This window comes from Labrus bergylta, chromosome 21 (assembly GCF_963930695.1).
Source record: "Labrus bergylta chromosome 21, fLabBer1.1, whole genome shotgun sequence".
Taxonomy (NCBI): Eukaryota; Metazoa; Chordata; class Actinopteri; order Labriformes; family Labridae; genus Labrus; species Labrus bergylta.
Genome location: NC_089215.1, coordinates 558,419 through 575,480, shown reverse-complemented (window position 1 = coordinate 575,480; position 17,062 = coordinate 558,419). Strand labels below are relative to the sequence as shown.

At 38.7% G+C, this 17,062-nt stretch overlaps 2 protein-coding genes across 2 annotated transcripts; both read left to right on the top strand.

Annotated features, from left to right (window-relative positions):
* Nucleotides 1-172: 172 nt before the first annotated feature.
* lect2.1 (leukocyte cell derived chemotaxin 2, tandem duplicate 1) lies at nt 173-2,809 on the top strand. The gene is made up of 4 exons (XM_020657532.3): nt 173-392; nt 1,009-1,120; nt 2,003-2,154; nt 2,558-2,809. The coding sequence occupies exons 1-4, from the start codon at nt 368-370 to the stop codon at nt 2,725-2,727; spliced, it is 459 nt and encodes a 152-aa protein (XP_020513188.1). The 5' UTR covers nt 173-367; the 3' UTR covers nt 2,728-2,809.
* A 1,782-nt stretch (nt 2,810-4,591) lies between these two features.
* asah2 (N-acylsphingosine amidohydrolase 2) lies at nt 4,592-15,526 on the top strand. The gene is made up of 21 exons (XM_020657529.3): nt 4,592-4,751; nt 6,392-6,546; nt 7,509-7,612; nt 8,410-8,553; nt 8,675-8,851; nt 9,494-9,621; nt 9,870-9,947; nt 10,172-10,292; nt 10,431-10,556; nt 10,648-10,734; nt 10,995-11,099; nt 11,482-11,563; nt 11,686-11,801; nt 12,339-12,433; nt 12,569-12,608; nt 12,694-12,792; nt 12,907-13,002; nt 13,733-13,879; nt 14,015-14,071; nt 14,168-14,256; nt 15,252-15,526. Exons 2-21 carry the CDS (start codon nt 6,420-6,422, stop codon nt 15,448-15,450), a joined length of 2,217 nt encoding a protein of 738 aa, XP_020513185.1. The 5' UTR covers nt 4,592-4,751; nt 6,392-6,419; the 3' UTR covers nt 15,451-15,526.
* The last annotated feature ends 1,536 nt before the right edge of the window (nt 15,527-17,062 follow it).

The following is a 17,062-nucleotide window of genomic DNA, read 5'->3' as shown; positions in this document are numbered from 1 at the left end:
CAAATAATATCTGTTGACACTTTTCTGTAAATTGTTCTTGAGGGTGTAGTTCAGTTTTAATTTCAAAACAAAGCAGTAAAAACAGAAGGTGATTGGACGGCTCCTTGGCGTGTGTTTGGGAAATGCTGAGATCAAAGGTGAGGATAGGTAAACAGTGAGCAGGACGTCCTCTTTGTTGAGAAATAATAAATAGTCCCCGATAAGAAACAAGAAAACAAACTGTTGACCTGCTTCTGCTTTTCCGTGCGGACTTTCCAACCTGTTGAAAGAGGAACATCAGCGTCTATAAAACCTGAGAGAAGCTTCAGTTTTTACCTTAAAACAGAAGAAACTCTCGATCATCCGGATCAAACTTTCAGAGCTGAAGATGAGAGTCGTCGTCGTGTTGCTGGGTGAGAAACAGAGACATCGTTAATTCAGATTAAATCTGACAAATCAGCAGCTTTAAATTTAACTTTGTTATCAATCAAGCTTCAGATTTTTGACCTTTCAAACTCAGACTTTTGCAATTTCATTCATTTTGCTGAACATGGAAGTTAAATATTTCTCTGCTCTCTCTGGGTCCTGAGGCTCGACGAGTTGAGAACCACTGATTAAATCTATTTACTGTAATTTTTTACATGAATTATTTTACACAGAAGATATGCAAGAGGAAATTATAATATTTATCTATAATGACAAATAGTTAACACTTTTGTTTGTTAGAAAGAAAATATAAACAGAAACTTTTGCCCTGTGTGTTTTGACTGTACATGTTTGTAGTACAATGTGGGGACGCGTGTCCTATTTGGGGACATGAATCTGGACCGCAGATAATAAATGTCAAGATTCAAACTTTTTTCAATAATATAATATTTATATAGGATAAATGTCCAGAAAATTACTTTTAAGTCAGTGTGATGTCTCCTAAAGTTATTTAAACATGTGTGTGTGTGTGTGTGTGTATGTGTGTGTGTGTGTGTGTGTGTGTGTGTGTGTGTGTGTGTGTGTGTGTGTGTGTGTGTCTAGCTGTGTTGTGCGTGTGTGATGGCGAACAGTTTGGTCAGCTGTGCAGTGGAAACCCTACTAACAGAAGGAGAATCAGCGACAGCTGGGGACAGGGACACTATGGAGCCGGAAGGTAACACTCTTTTATATATTTTGAAGCTGAAAAATGAAATATCTAAACTGAAAAACAAAAGTTACCGGGATGCAGTAAAAGCCTCTTTTTAAAAATGATGCAGTTTGTTAACAAGCTTACGTCTAAATTTAATAATGAGAGGCATTTCTTTAATCAGTCGGTCGAATATTAAAAACTTTGCAGACTGGGACGTAGCTCAAGAAAGGGGATGCGGAAAAAAATAAACTTTAGTTTTCCAACAGTCCTGCAGTACCCCTGAACACACACAGGATGGCACCTGTACCACAGAGGATGCAGGAAGTACACCGCCCCTCTGAACTCACTGATACTGTGGACCACATCATCTCACATTCCATTCACAGTAAACCACAGTAAACATGTTTGATGATTCAGCTCTTTGCTTCAGGCTGACCACAGTAAACATGGCCGACCATTTGTAGGTGCAAATCTTTGACTGTGTTCGTAACCGCAGACTTTGATACAATTAATGCTAAAAATGACGTCACAATTAGTGTTTAGTACGTTCCAAAATTCCAAAATGTGTTTGCAAGAAATGCCCGGCTGTTTACTAGATTGGCCACAATATTTAAGTATGAAAAAGGATCACACTGTTCATACTGAATCATTCAACAGCTAGACAGCTAGAGGACTATAAATAACTGAACTGTAATATGTTTTATATTCATGAAAAAAAAGAGATAAATCATCCTATTTTTTCCCCAAATTACACTAGTATGTGTGTAATCTTATCCTTTGAAATGTCCATAATCAGGTGTTCAAAAAACCCTGATAATGGACACCCTGCTAAGCATTATCCCAAATGTCTTGTAGACTCTGTGGACATGAATCAGCTGTTAAAGCTAGATGTTTACTGTGTTTCAGGGGCAGTAGGACGCATAAAGGTCTGGATATCGTGTGCGAGGACGGATCGGTTGTCTACGCTCCGTTTGACGTGACTCTGGAAGGGAAACTCACCGTCTACAACGACCCCAACAAAGCCGCCATCAACAGCGGCATCAACTTGAGTGGAGGGGGTCAGTCTATCACACACATATCTTATAACGATCTTTTTTACTTAATTCTGAAGTACAAATTTAAGGTATTTGTATCTAAAATTATGCTTATTTTTTCTACTTTCTACTCGAATACATCTACGTGAGACATGTTGTCGATTTTTGCTATAAATATTTGTGTGAATTCCTAGTTTTCTGAGTTAGCTTAAGTGACATATAATTGTAGGATGATAAAGCAGTGGGAGCATCTTGGGGTTTACACATCGACATGTTGCTGCAGGAGCTGGGGGTCGAACCCCCGACCTTTCTGTTGAGCGATGAGCCACTCTACCACTGAGCCACAGCCGTACCATATCAAAGTTTGAAAATCTGGTGTCATGACAACCCTATTTTGAACTCTTACTGAAATAAAGTGTTTCTGCAGATCTGACATTCAAGTTGTTCTACGTTCGGCCGGATCGAGTCTCTGGAACTGTCAGGAAAGGGGAGAGGATCGGCGTCATGCTGCCGATGCAGCAAGTTTACCCAGGAATTACATCACATGTCCACGTCCAGATGAAAGACAAGAGCGACCCCACACCGTACTTTAACTGATCTACTCGCTGAGAAAACCTCAAATACACATCTATCACATTAAAGCTTCTTAAATCTTCCAAAAATAAACTTCTAAAAAATGTGTGACAAGTTTGGTTGTGATTTTTCTTTATCAGGAACTACAAACAAAAGATGTCAGTTTGTTTAATCACTTTTGGGACTGAAGCTTAAACTCTGAACAACTAGACTTACTTATCAAAGTGAAGGTGTCTCAATCTGGAGCATTTACAGTAAAATATCGTTCTAACATTCATGCATCAGAATCCAAAAATCTGATATCTTACAATAATATAACTTCCTTAAGGGACGTCCTTGAAGTTTCTCTGATAATTACAGAAGCCCTATGAGAACATGCATCAATGCATTTGATTTTCAGTTTTCCCATGATAATGTCAACATTTTGGTTGTTTGGTGAAGGTCTTGACTTTTTTACCTGTTTATCTCGGTTATAACGACACTGGTTTTCCAGTGATAATGGGTCAATTTGGGTTTTATAAAGACCCTAACCCTTGTTTGGTGTTTCAATGCCCATCCAGTTTCACTGCTACGCTGATGACACACAGCTGTATCTCCCAATTGACCAAAGGGCTTCTCCAAACCTAGAAGACCTCATAAATTGTTTTACAGACATTAAGAAATGGATGTCAGCAAATTTTCTCAAATTAAACGCTGACAAAACTGAAATTTTAATAATTGGCCCTGATAAGTTGCACCCAGATGTCCTCTCCTCCCTTGGTCCTCTATCCTTTAATGTAAAGCAAAATGTCAGAAACCTGGGAGTGACCTTTGACAGCAATCTCACCTTTGAGAAACACACAAAACAAATTGTCCAGTCATGCTGTTACCACCTCAGGAATATTGCGAGAATAAGATCAATGCTTTCTTTTAACGACACACAAACAATCATTCATACTTTTATCGCTTCAAGATTAGACTATTGTAACGGTATTTTAACAGGTGTAAACCAAAAATTAATCAGCCGTCTCCAAATCGTGCAAAATTCAGCCGCGAGACTTTTAACAAAAACGAAGAAGAGAGAACATATCACTCCTGTTTTAATGACCTTACACTGGCTACCCATTTCTTTTAGGATTGATTTTAAGGTTTTACTTCTTACTTTTAAAGCACTTCACGGTCTAGCCCCAGAATATATTTCTGAACTGCTGTCCCCTTACCTGCCAGTGCGTAATCTGAGATCCTCAGGCAGGAACCTCCTTACTGTTCACCCCTCAAACTTGAAAACTAAAGGAGATCGAGCATTTCTAGCTCGGGCTCCTCGGCTGTGGAACGACCTGCCTGAGGATCTCAGACTAGCTACATCAGTATCTTCTTTTAAATCACTTTTAAAAACACATTTTTATCTACATTTTGTTTACATATAATCCTTTTTCATCCAGGATGTTTTTCTTTGTCTCGGTTGTTTCCCTTTTTTTCTGTTAATTGGATGATTGCCTGCACTGTTGTTTTATTTTTCATGCTTTTAATAGGATTTTATTGTTGTGCATTTGACTGTTGGGATTTTTTTTTTTTTCTGTAAAGCACTTTGTGACGTTGGTTTTGATAATTGCTTTATAAATAAACTTTATTATTATTATAATTATTATCCCTTGTGTCAGGTTATCAGAAACGTTGTTGCCCACTGCAGACAAATAAGCAGATAAGACACTGGGTAGAGGATTATTCAGCACTTTTCACCATGGCTCAAACAGATAAAGGTTAGGTGAATATATTTGGTAGAAAGTTGTTGAAGAAACGCTGCAGTGGATGTTGAGCTGGGACAGTTTTAAATCTTTCTGTGCTCAAACTCAAACTCAAACACCAAACAGCTTTTCAAAAGTTAATAATAATTATAGTGTCTTTATATAATGTGTTTTATCTATACTTTATAATCTGAGAGAGGCTCAGGTGTGTGAACTTTGGAGTGATAGAGGAAATTACCTGTTTATCAGCGAGATAACAGCCGAGCGGCTCTCAGACCTTCACATCAGAATCAACACAAACACTTTCTCTGCTCTAAACTCAAGGTGAGTTTTTTCTCTTAAAGTAGATTCTGATTAATTTAACGTCTGAGCTCTTCTGTGGTTTTTTTGGAGTCCATCATGCCGCTGTGACTCAGTGGAAAAGTATTTCCTTGTTTACATTGTTAAATTCTCTCTGATTGGACGCTGCCACGGCTGTTACTGAAAGTCACTTTCACTGTTATCTCTGACTGCTCTCAACCATTTGTAACTTGCTAGCTGCAACTATAAACTTTAATAAAACTTTACTTTGAACAGACAGCAACGGTACCGATAAAAATTTAATCTACGGCTAGTGTTGAATTAAGAACAAAGTCTAAAGTTTAGAATCGTATACATACGCCACCAGATGAGGGACAAAAGGACATTTTTTACAACCCAATGCAAACACCAACTTCTTTAAACAAACAGTCAAATACAGAGCAATGAAAACATGGAATTCCTTACAGCTGTTACTGACTAAAGAAACACCTTGGGACAAGTAACAAAGTTACTGTGCACTTAAGTTTATCTTGACCTCATGTTTTAAATTAATGTCTCGGGTTTGACATGATCATGTTTGTTTGTATAGTTTAGATTCACATAGTTCTCTCTTCTAAATGTGATGGTTTGTGTGGCCTGTAAGGCTTAATCATGTTTTCATGTTACATTCAAATACAGCCTCAAACATGTTTTTTTATGTGGACCTAATGGAAGACTAGCTGTGCTCTAGAGTACAGAATTCTTCCTATGTTGGATCTTATGATGAGTTATTATGATGGTTTCTTATAATGGTTTCTTATAATGGTTTCTTGTGATGGCTCTTATGATGGTTTCTTATATTGTTTTTTTGTGATGGTTTCTTGTAATGGTTTCTTATAATGGTTTCTTGTGATGGTTCCTATGATGGATTCGTATGATGGTTTCTTATAATGGTTTCTTGTGATGTTCTCTAACGATTGGTTCTTGTGATGGTTTGTAGGATGGATCCTATCATGGGTTCTTATGCTGGGTTCTTGTGATGGTTCTTATGATGGATTTGTATGATGGTTTCTTATAATGTTTTCTTGTAATGGTTTCTTATAATGGTTTCTTGTGATGGTTCTTATGATGGTTTCTTATAATGGTTTCTTGTGATGGTTCCTATGATGGATTTGTATGATGGTTTCTTATAATGGTTTCTTGTGATGGTTCTTATGATGGATTTGTATGATGGTTTCTTATAATGGTTTCTTGTGATGTTCTTAAGATGGTTTCTAACGATTGGTTCTTGTGATGGTTTGTAGGATGGATCCTATCATGGGTTCTTATGCTGGGTTCTTGTGATGGTTCTTATGATGGATTTGTATGATGGTTTCTTATAATGGTTTCTTGTGATGGTTCTTATGATGGATTTGTATGATGGTTTCTTATAATAGTTTCTTGTGATGTTCTTATGATGGTTTCTTGTGATGGTTCTTGTGATGGTTTCTTGTGACGGTTCTTATGAATGGTTTGTGAAGGTTGGGTTGAATATGTTTGTTGGGTATTTTGTTGTTTGGTTTCTTTGGCTGTTGGATTTGTTTTTGTTCTTCAGGTCATTTAGCTATATGTTATGTTCATTTGTATCTTTTACCTGTGCTGTGCAAACATTGTTCAGAATGCTCCTGTGTGTCTGATCCTTTCAGACCCCTCGTGTCCACACGGTCCGACATCATGGGGAGCAGGAAGTCTGTGTGTTGTGGTCTTTCTGCACGGGAGCTGATTTTCGCTGTCCTGTTTGTCCTCATGACAGCCGTGAGTGTGACACTGATCGCACTAATGGCTACAGAAACACACACAGGTGAGAACACACTAACACACAGACATAGAGAGACAGACACACAGAACAAAGCTTGCATGTTATTCAACCAGAGCACAGAATGCTGATTCATCCGCTGCTGAAAATAGTCCTCCACAAACGTTCAGTTTCCTCCTATTTGATTGATAAGAACTACAGAGATCAGCTGTGACTTTTTTAAACATACACTAAAGAACTACAAATGATATCTTCAGTGAGGACCAATGAGCTTTGAGCTGAGATCATAGACAGAAAATTTATTTAGGAAAATGTGTTTTTGGTTTGTGTTTAAACATTAGATTTAAAGACAGTAAAAACAACATTTATGAAATCAGCTTATTTTAAGGTTCTTTGTGTAGCTTTCAGGTGGTCACTACAGAAGCCTAAACAGGACATTTATCTATACATTTAATGTTATGCCAATATCAGACTACACGTTATCAGCATGATTTTTAGCTCGTTCCAGGAGACCCCGGGAAATTGATAATTTTATCCCATGTAGTGTGTAATACTGAAACACAATCAAGGCCACATCTTGGATGCCTCAGGACTTCCCGACAGAAAGTCTAACATGTTAGTTTTTTCTTTTTGGGCCAACAATGTGTTCCATCAAATAAGTAGCGCTGACCAATGAGAGCCCAGAGCGCTTTACACACACAGTAGTCTTCTTTCCGGGTGTCGTCTAGGCCCCCTTGTCTTCCTTCAAGTGTAATGACCTCGATGATTGGTGGGGTACCACCGAGTACCCTGTCATGTCTGTTGGTCAAGTCACAGCGTATGGCTATGTGATCGCCTAATCTGACAAAGTGACCATTGTGACGGACAAAAAGATTGTGTAGTCTGACCTTGGCATTACTCTGTTTACCCACGATAACGAATACATTCCAGCGCCTTTCTCAAGATCCCGAGTGAACAGAGTATTCTTTTAAAAAACAAACACTCTCCCTCCTCTGTCATCCTCTCAGGTCCCTCGCCGACTCTTCCTCCGACCCCGGAGCCTCAGCATACACCTTATCTGATCGGCGTCGGTCGAGCTGATTGCACCGGGCCGCCGGCTGAAATCCCTCTGGTCAGTACCTGCAGGTTTCCATGGCAACAGGGGATGCTAAACAGGCTGTGTCAGTAGATATCTGAATGGTGGAGCTAACCTAACAAGGGGAATAGAACAGTATAGAGACAATAACAAACTTTAAAGTGATGATCATCATGGTTGATTCTTTACGTTTCTGAACACAGGAACAAACCTTCAAAGACATCTGTTCACCACTTTAGAAACAAAACACTTTTTCTTTTAACATTTGAAGGTGTATTTATATGTAAACATGATTTTGGCTTCACATATAAGCAGCAGCTCACTGAAGAACATAAAGAATATCCAAACACTTTTGATGATCCGGGAATCAAATTCCAAAGTCTCCAGTGTAGACTGGGCGTGTTTGGACTGTTAATCTTTATTTTTATTTCACTGTGGAAATCTGAGATATGACAAGATATCACACTCTACAGTCCGATCATAAACAACCTGCTGCGTCACATCTCTCTGGTTCTGTTGGCTTCATCTGAGCTGGTCTGCAGTGATGCATGAAGGAGACAAGAATCTGAGGTCGTGGTTCTTCGTTTGCTCCCGCCAGGTCTGAAAAGAGATTCTGCTCCAATGAGAATTCCTGAGTCAGAAATAAATGGAGCTTGAGATCAAAAGGTTCCTTGTAGGAAAATTAAGATAATAGTGTTGGCATAAAGACACAGCTGTGTGTGTGCGTGCGTGTGTGTGTGTGTGTGTGTGTGTGTGTGTGTGTGTGTGTGTGTGTGTGTGTGTGTGTGTGTGTGTGTGTGTGTGTGTGTGTGTGTGTGTGTGTGTATTGTTAGATGGGTTATGCAAACCCTCAGCAGAACGCTGCAGGCATACACACTCGCCTATTCAGCCGAGCCTTCATCATCGACGACTGGAGGAAGAGAGTTGTGTTCGTCACCGCAGACGTGGGAATGATTTCACAGAGACTAAGACTGGAGGTGAACACACACACACACACACACACATAGGATCATACACTTTGACAAACCTAACTCATGCATGTGTGTATAATAAAAATAAAAACGATAATTATTCGAGTCTGTGTGTTTGTGTGTGCAGGTTCTTCAGGCCTTGAAGCTGAAGTACGGGGATCTGTACGGTCAGGATAACGTGGTTCTAAGCGGGACTCACACTCACTGTGGACTGGGTGGATATTTTCAGTATACTCTGTTTATGATGAGCAGTAAAGGTTACATCAAGGCGTCGGTTGAGCCGCTCGTCAACGGCATCGTTAAGGTGACATATGAATCAACTTTTTTAACAAACAGCTGCAGGTGTTAAACTTAGCAAACCAACCTACAAATCACTGCACGTGAAGATTTTATTAATATTAACAAAAAAATATTTACCTTGGTTTCTGTAACCAGTAGTTTTACATACCAGACATAACATCATAAACTCTTAAACTCTAGAATTTAAACTTTGTTTTCAGGGAATGGAAAGAGCCTTATGTACCATGTGTTTCTAATTTTAACTATGTTTCTAGGATTTTTTGGAACATAGACAGTGCTTTCTGTACCATGCATCAATAGTTTTAACCTTGTCTCCAGGATATAGATAGAGCCTTATTAATTACACATTAATACTCTAATCATTTTTTCCAGGGTGTAGACAGAGCCTTATTTGCCATGTATGAAGTATTTAAACTTATTTTTCATGAACTAGACAGAGTCTAACGTAACATGTATTATTAAAAGCAAATCTTTGCATTTCAGAGCATAGACAGTGTCTTATTTACCATCCATTAATAATTTTAAAACTGTTTCCAGGATATAGACAGAGCCTGATATAACATGAATTAATAATTTTAACCTTGTTTCCAGGATATAGACAGAGCCTTATGTACCGTGCATTAATAAATTAAACCTTACATTCCAGAGTATAGACATAGCCCACAGTAACATGAGGCCGGGCAGGATTTACAGGAGCATAGGAGAACTGGACGACAGCAGCCTGAACAGAAGTCCTCACTCCTACATGAACAACCCTGAGGACGAGAGACACAGGTAGACAATGAGCGAGAGAGAGAGAGAGAGAGAGAGAGAGAGAGAGAGAGAGAGAGAGAGAGAGAGAGAGAGAGAGAGAGAGAGTTAATATATTGTGTATTAAAATATGAACCCTATTTACATTATGTATTGATTTACTGTCTCTGGTAAATACCTCTGAGATTAATCTGTGTTTGCTGAAGTCACATAAAAGAGAGGAGACATTTTATAAAGTTATAATTGATTATTGTTTTTATCGATCCCTTCAGGTATAAGTGGAACACTGATAAACAGGTGGTGGTCCTGAAGTTCACTGATCTGGACGGAGACGGGATAGGTATGCTCAGGTAAACACACAGCATACTTCATTTTTATAATAATATGAGTTTAGCTTTTTTAAATACAGGCATCTACAATTTAGATAAAAACAACAATTATGTGATTGATTAAACTGGAGTAAAAACATGTTTATTTATTGACAATTAAATTTAAAACTGTCTTTAAGCTGCTTTACAAGTTGCTATCTATTTACCTGACTGTTGCTTTGACTCCGCCCCCCACACACACATAGCTGGTTCGCCGTCCACGCCGTCAGCATGAACTACACCAACCTGATGGTGAGCAGCGATAACATGGGCTACGCTTCCTACCTGCTGGAACAGGACAAGAACCCTGGAGAGCTACCTGGACAGGTGAATTACAGTTGGTTATATCTCCCCAAAAGATTGTGCAACTATTATTCCTGGTCTCCATATCACTTGTCTAACTTTGTGTGTGTGTGTGTGTGTGTGTGTGTGTGTGTGTGTGTGTGTGTGTGTGTGTGTGATCAGGGAGGTTTTGTTGCTGGTTTTTCCTCCAGTAACCTCGGTGACGTCAGTCCGAACACTAAAGGACCTCACTGTATGAACACTGGAATGCCTTGTGACTACCTGAACAGCTCCTGTCCTGATGGCGGGGTAAACACACACACATACATACAAACACATGCACACACACACAAATTCAGTACAATCAGCAGAAAGTTAACTGGAAGTGTGTGTGTGTTAGACTAAGGAGTGTAAGGCGTTCGGACCTGGAGAGGACATGTTTGAGAGCACGAGAATCATCGGAGAAAATATCTACAAGAAGGCCAAGGTAGCTCTGTGTGTGTGTCTGACTTTTATTGCATCTCCCCCAGTATGTTTAAATCGGTGTGTTTGTTTACCTGGTTTATGAGGACCCACATTCCCATGTCCCAAAATTTTACCCATAACATTTTTTTGGTTTTTATTTGAATTTTAGGTCTTGTTTTTGGGTTAATATGAGAAGAAATGTACAGTGAACCATAAATCAGTACAGATTCTTCTCTAACATAGATATGTGTAAATGTGTGTGTGTGATGCTGCCCCCTGCAGGAGCTGTATGCTAACACAGCAGAAGAGGTGACAGGTTTACTTCACTCCGCACATCAGTGGGTCAACATGACGGACGTTACTGTTCAGATCAACAATACACACACGGTCAGTGGCCATGAAGAGAAAGCATTTGTCTAAAGATGCATCTTGTGTTGTTTTGTGGGCTTATGGGAAATTGTGTTTGTTAAAGTCACAAAAATAATTACAGAATAAAAAATAAAAATTTTGAAATTTCCCTTCTTATGTTAACATTACAGCCACACATTACAGGGATGTTTTGAATAGTCCTAGGCACACATTATTGGGTAATGTGTTGTCTTTAAATATTAAAAGTTGCAAGCAAACTACATCACATTGTCTAAATCGTACAAATACATTGGCATCGTTTTGGCTTGAAAAACAAGGTATAAAGTATTGAAAATCTTAGTCATAAGATATGTATCTCTTTTAGTCAGCAGAATAATTATTAAATTTATTTATGTTTCAGGTCAAAACGTGTAAACCGGCTCTGGGTCACAGTTTTGCAGCAGGAACCACAGACGGAGGAGGAGATCTTAACTTCACTCAGGGTGATTTTACTGTTTTTCTACTTTCACTGTGCTGTTACATTTTTGAATCTCTGTCTAACTGAGCCTCTCTCTTTCTCTCTCATTGCGTACCTGTCTCTTGTCCTCTGCGTTACTTCATGTAGGCGCTGTGGAGGGCGACCCGTTCTGGGACGGGATCAGAGATGCTCTGGTGGGGGAACCGTCCAATGAGACACAGGAGTGTCACTATCCGAAACCGATCCTGTTTAGCACGGGGGAGGTGAGGATGAGCTTTTACACAGTGTTGTGTTTCTGTTTGTTAATGTGCATCTGTTATTTGTTAGGTGTGTGTGTGTGTGCAACTTGTTTTACTGACAATGTGGGGACAAAGTTGTGATTACACAATCACATTGTGGGGACCATCTTCAATTTGTGAAAAAATAAATGGTCACAATAAAAATAGTACATTTTATATAGATAAATAGATAGATAGATAGTAGTAGCAACTTACAAGACACATGACTTAAAACATTTTTTTTACATCTAACAAAACCCACTGTACCCCCTATTCACCTGCAAACCTGTACAAACATTTAAATGAAACAGAAATATGATCAAAATTAAACCTGTACAATTATAAAATAAGACCTATACAAAATGTGTGATACATCCATATATAACCAATGTACAATATAAATCACAAATTAAAATTTGACCTCTACAAAGTTTACTTTAAAGGTGCATTTATGTGTTTGTATTATTAAAGACTTTGTGTGTGTGTGTGTGTGTGTGTGTGTGTGTGTGTGTGTGTGTGTAGATGAACTGGCCATTGCCATGGCATCCTCAGATCGTCGATGTTCAGATCATCACCATCGGCTCCGTAGCTATCGTAGCAGTTCCTGGAGAAATGACGTAACAACATTTTACTTTTATAATAAAGACACTACCTCTCATGATTGTAATACTGCTGCTAATACTGCAAATGGTAAAAGTACTAACTATACAACGACACAACTCATTTTTACCGGTTTTTCTGCACGTTAACAGCACCATGTCAGGTAGGAGGCTACGAGAAGCAGTCAAACAGGTAAGACACAATGAACACAAACATCTGCACTGATACTCACCTGTAACATATCATCATACCAAATGTGAGTTTGTGTGTGCATCAGGAGCTCCAATCTGAGGGGGCATTCAAGGATGTAGAGGTGGTGATCGCTGGCCTGAGTAACATATACACTCACTACATCACCACCTTTGAAGAGTACCAGGTACATCGACGCTGAGGGTCATGGGAACTGAACTATTAAAAGCCGTCCATCAAATTAGAAAGATTCAAACTGATCGTTACTATCAACTGTCAACTTTTTTTTTTTTTTTTACAGGTGCAGCGATATGAAGGAGCCTCCACCATATATGGTCCACACACGCTCAGTGCGTACCTACAGCAGTACAGAAGCCTGGCAAGAGCCATTGCACAGGTGAGATTATGTTGAAAAATGAAGTGAATATGAATGAAGTGAAAAAGACATGTGCATGCAGGTTTATGTAAACAACTGAAAACTGTAGCTGTAGCTTTATGGCTGATGGCGCTATTGTAAGGGTAAGAAGGTATTTGAGGAAATTGGAGCACACTTGCCACCACAATTTGCATGACAAGATTGCACTTTTTTCTGAGCAATAATACAATTTATTCAACCACAAATACATAAAACAAATATCATTAAATTCTGTTCAACCAACTCTCCACAAACAATTAATTATCCCTGACATCAGGAATAAACATCAAAAATATAGTTTCACATTACAGCAAAACTTGTTCTCTGAATAAGTCAAAACTTGCCTAAGAATCCATGTATTGTGTTTGCTTTTCAGTTTTTTCCAGTACAAAACTAATCCAATGATAAGTGTCTGTACATGTATGTGCACACTACTAAGAAGAGCAGCTAACAGCTAATTCAGGAAAATATTTAAATAGACTGAGTCTGAAAATAACAGGGAGAAACTTGTTAGCTACAGCTTAAGCCATGACAACATTATACTTTCTGTTTAAATTCCCCAAAATATTATGAGTGATCTAGTTCAAGGTTTTATGTCAAATTATCCTTGTGAAAAAAGTAAGACAGGGAAAATGAACAGTAGCTTCTTAAACCGTATTGTATTTTACCAGGAGCATTTACAGTGATGCTTTGTGTGATTTTGTGTTTTCAGGACAGAGTGTCGGAGCTCCCAATTGGCCCCGAGCCTCCTTTCTTTGAGAAACTCTTCAACCTCCTTTCCGCTGCAACTGTTGACAGGAAACCAGAGAACAGCAGCTTCGGAGACGTCCTGCAGCAGGTTTACCCCATCTACAGACAAGTAGGACACACACAGCTTCTTCTGCTTAAAGTTTTTGTTTTATGGTGTCCCTCAGAATTCAGTACTGGGCCCTGTTTTATTCTGTCTGAAGATCCTGCAGCACCAACTAAATTATTTTATTGGGGTTTTTTTCAGGGGGATGTTGTCTTGGTCACATTCGTAGCAGGAAACCCGAGACATTCTGGAGACATTGTAAGACCAGAAGCTTTTTCAACTTAACCTATTTGTCTCTTCTTTCTTCAGTCTTTTGTATCCTTTCACATGCTGCGTCCTGTGGTTTCATTACAGAGAGATAAAACTTTTGTTACTGTGGAGCTTTATGACAACAGAACAAGCTCCTGGGAAGTGATCTACAATGATGCATCATGGGAAACCAGGTAGGTAAAAGTGTGGTAGGTGATTTTAAATATAAAGACCAGTGACAGGCGCTTTCATATCTGTTTTAAAATAAAAAATACAATTTCCACATTATAAAATAATTTGTTAAAAGTAAGTTATACTGACGTGTTTTAAAAGCATTAACATAAAAAGCATTTAGTACAGAGAAGATAAGATGGAGATTGAATCAGAGCAGGTCAATTGTTACCTATTGGTGCTTTTTTAAACATCATTTTTAACATTGATTTAAAAAAAAAAAAAAAGATCATCAAAACCTTTGACAGCTAAATTCTGTTACCCCGCACTTACATTGTAAGATGGTTCTCAGATAACCTGAGCGAGAGCATAGCGCCCCCTGTACTTTATAGAGCTTATTGAATAACGGGCAAAAACTCCCATCACTGACCCGGGTGCTTTTATTGTGAAATGCTTCATGACCGACATTTATACATTCAGAGAGAGCAGCAACAATAAAAGACAATGTTTTTATATAGAAAAAGGTTTCAACACATACATGCCCTATTCAGAACTAGAATCAACTGACATTTTATGATTATACCGGTAAACGTTAATAGGTGTTTGCGGACCAAACAGTCCGCTACTATCCACTAGGGAATTCCCTTAGAACTACACATCATGGGGATTGTCTGTTTTCATTCGCACCACCATGGTACCAACTCTGAATCAGGAGCTAAAAAGGTTCCCCTAAACCGGAACTAAAATAGTTCATTGTTCCTGGGTTGCGGAATTAATTAAAAAAAGGGGGAACGGTTCCAACAGTTCCTAGAACTTTATGTTAATTTCCAGTAATATTAACTGTGTTAGCAATGTTAGCAACTTCGTTTACGGATTAACGGTTAACATAGTTGCATTTTTGATTAACTGTTCCCACCTCTGGACGCCATGTCTGTTGTTAAAAGGGTGGTTAAGTAGTTTAAAAAACACCCGTCTCTCTCTATATTATAAGGGATTTTACTTTGATTTGTGCTTTCAGGTTTCAGTGGCTGAAAGGATCAAACCGTGAGAGCAACTCCACAGTCGAGTGGCACATCCCCCAGACGGCCCCTAGCGGCTCCTACAGGATCAAACACTTTGGACACTACAAACAGATGAAAGGCCTGCGACCCGTCATTACGCCGTATGAAGGAACGTCTGACGTCTTCAGAGTCACTAAAAGCTTTTACTACCAGTGAAATTTCTCAGAATTCAAGGCTCCTGATCATCATAAAAGACACCTGATTCAAACGTAATAAAAAACGTCAAAACTTTGTTAATAGCAAAAATATTTATTTTGTACTCGTCTGTGTAGAAATTCGTCAAGCAAACCAGAACTGCACGACAACAGGGACATTGTTAATCATCACATTTTGGATTCATGTCAGAATGTGGAGCATGAAAACATCAACACAACGTGCACTGAGAGTCAAAGTTCAGGGCAGAAATCCGACATAGCTCTCTGATGTTAAAATCTTCAGACGCTGAGACAAAGCCAAAGGTTTTACATCAGATACATTCCCGTCTCACATGTTTCTCTCCAGCATGTCCTCTTCCGTCTGTCCTCCTGTTAAATCTCTTTCTGTAACGCTCTGCAGGGATACAAAGTTCACCTGCGTGCTCACTCACACTGCAGTGATCTCTAAAATCAGAACATTTTGCATATTAACATTAGACTTTGGATGAAAATAAATTCCCTTTTTTTCCACATGGAAAGTTTTGATATAAATACAAATTAATCTATTTCTCCACATTACAGATTATCTTGACATCCTGTATAATATTAATAATTTATACATTGCATCTTTGCCCCAAAACACTTTGATGGAGATCAAAACGAACCTGATCAGTAAACAGAGACTCCTGAATGCTGTTTTAAAAACATAAAACCTGATCATTAATAAAGTCATTCATAAATAAACTCTCTTTCTCCACGCCCTCGCTAACATTTTAAAGTGCTTTCAGTTCGACAAACACACATTTAGCCCCTTAAAAAACATCCTTTGGTCCTTTAAATCAAACGAGACGGAAGGAAAACGTGTTTTACCTTCAGACAAATCCTCATCTTTGCAGACTGGAATAAATGCAGTTTTACAAAATGATTCACATCTGAGGATGCAGGTCATTAATTACACACTGTAGGATGCTGGTATACAAGTTTCCACTGACAGTACACACAGGAAGCTACGATCTTCATAAATCTCTGCAAGATTATTTACAGTTTTTTACGAACACATAAACTAAAGATCACAGAGGGCCTGATTCACAAAAGGATTGCACTGCTTTTTAAGCCCCATAAACCTGTTAAAATGAGTCAGCGACAATGTCTATTTCACATACCGTAACACACAAGGGCAAATGCTTCCCTAACTGAGCTGCAGAGAAAACATCTCTGTGCGCCGGTGCTGGTTGCACATATTTAAATTATCCATTTTGTAGTCATTAAGGGAAAAATTGCCCCTTTACTGTGCAAATCAGCTTGACTGCAAAAAGCTTCTAATTCACAAACACCGGTGCTAAAAGCCATGCTCAATTACAGTGAAAAAATTACCGTCTGCTGAGAGTTGGTGGTAACTGCGTCGCAATATTTATAAGAGACGTCACCACAAAGTTTCCAGTATCAGGAAAAAAAATCCACCTTTGTAAAAATTACTTTTGTAAAGTACTCATACCATGACCATTTTCTGAGCGTGTTTGTGTCTGAATATCATTAGCGCTATACACTATATGCTTTGTGAATTGGAACTTGAGACGGTGCAGGTAGAGGGAGCAAATGATGCACAATTTCTGTAGCTATTAGCCGCCACAATC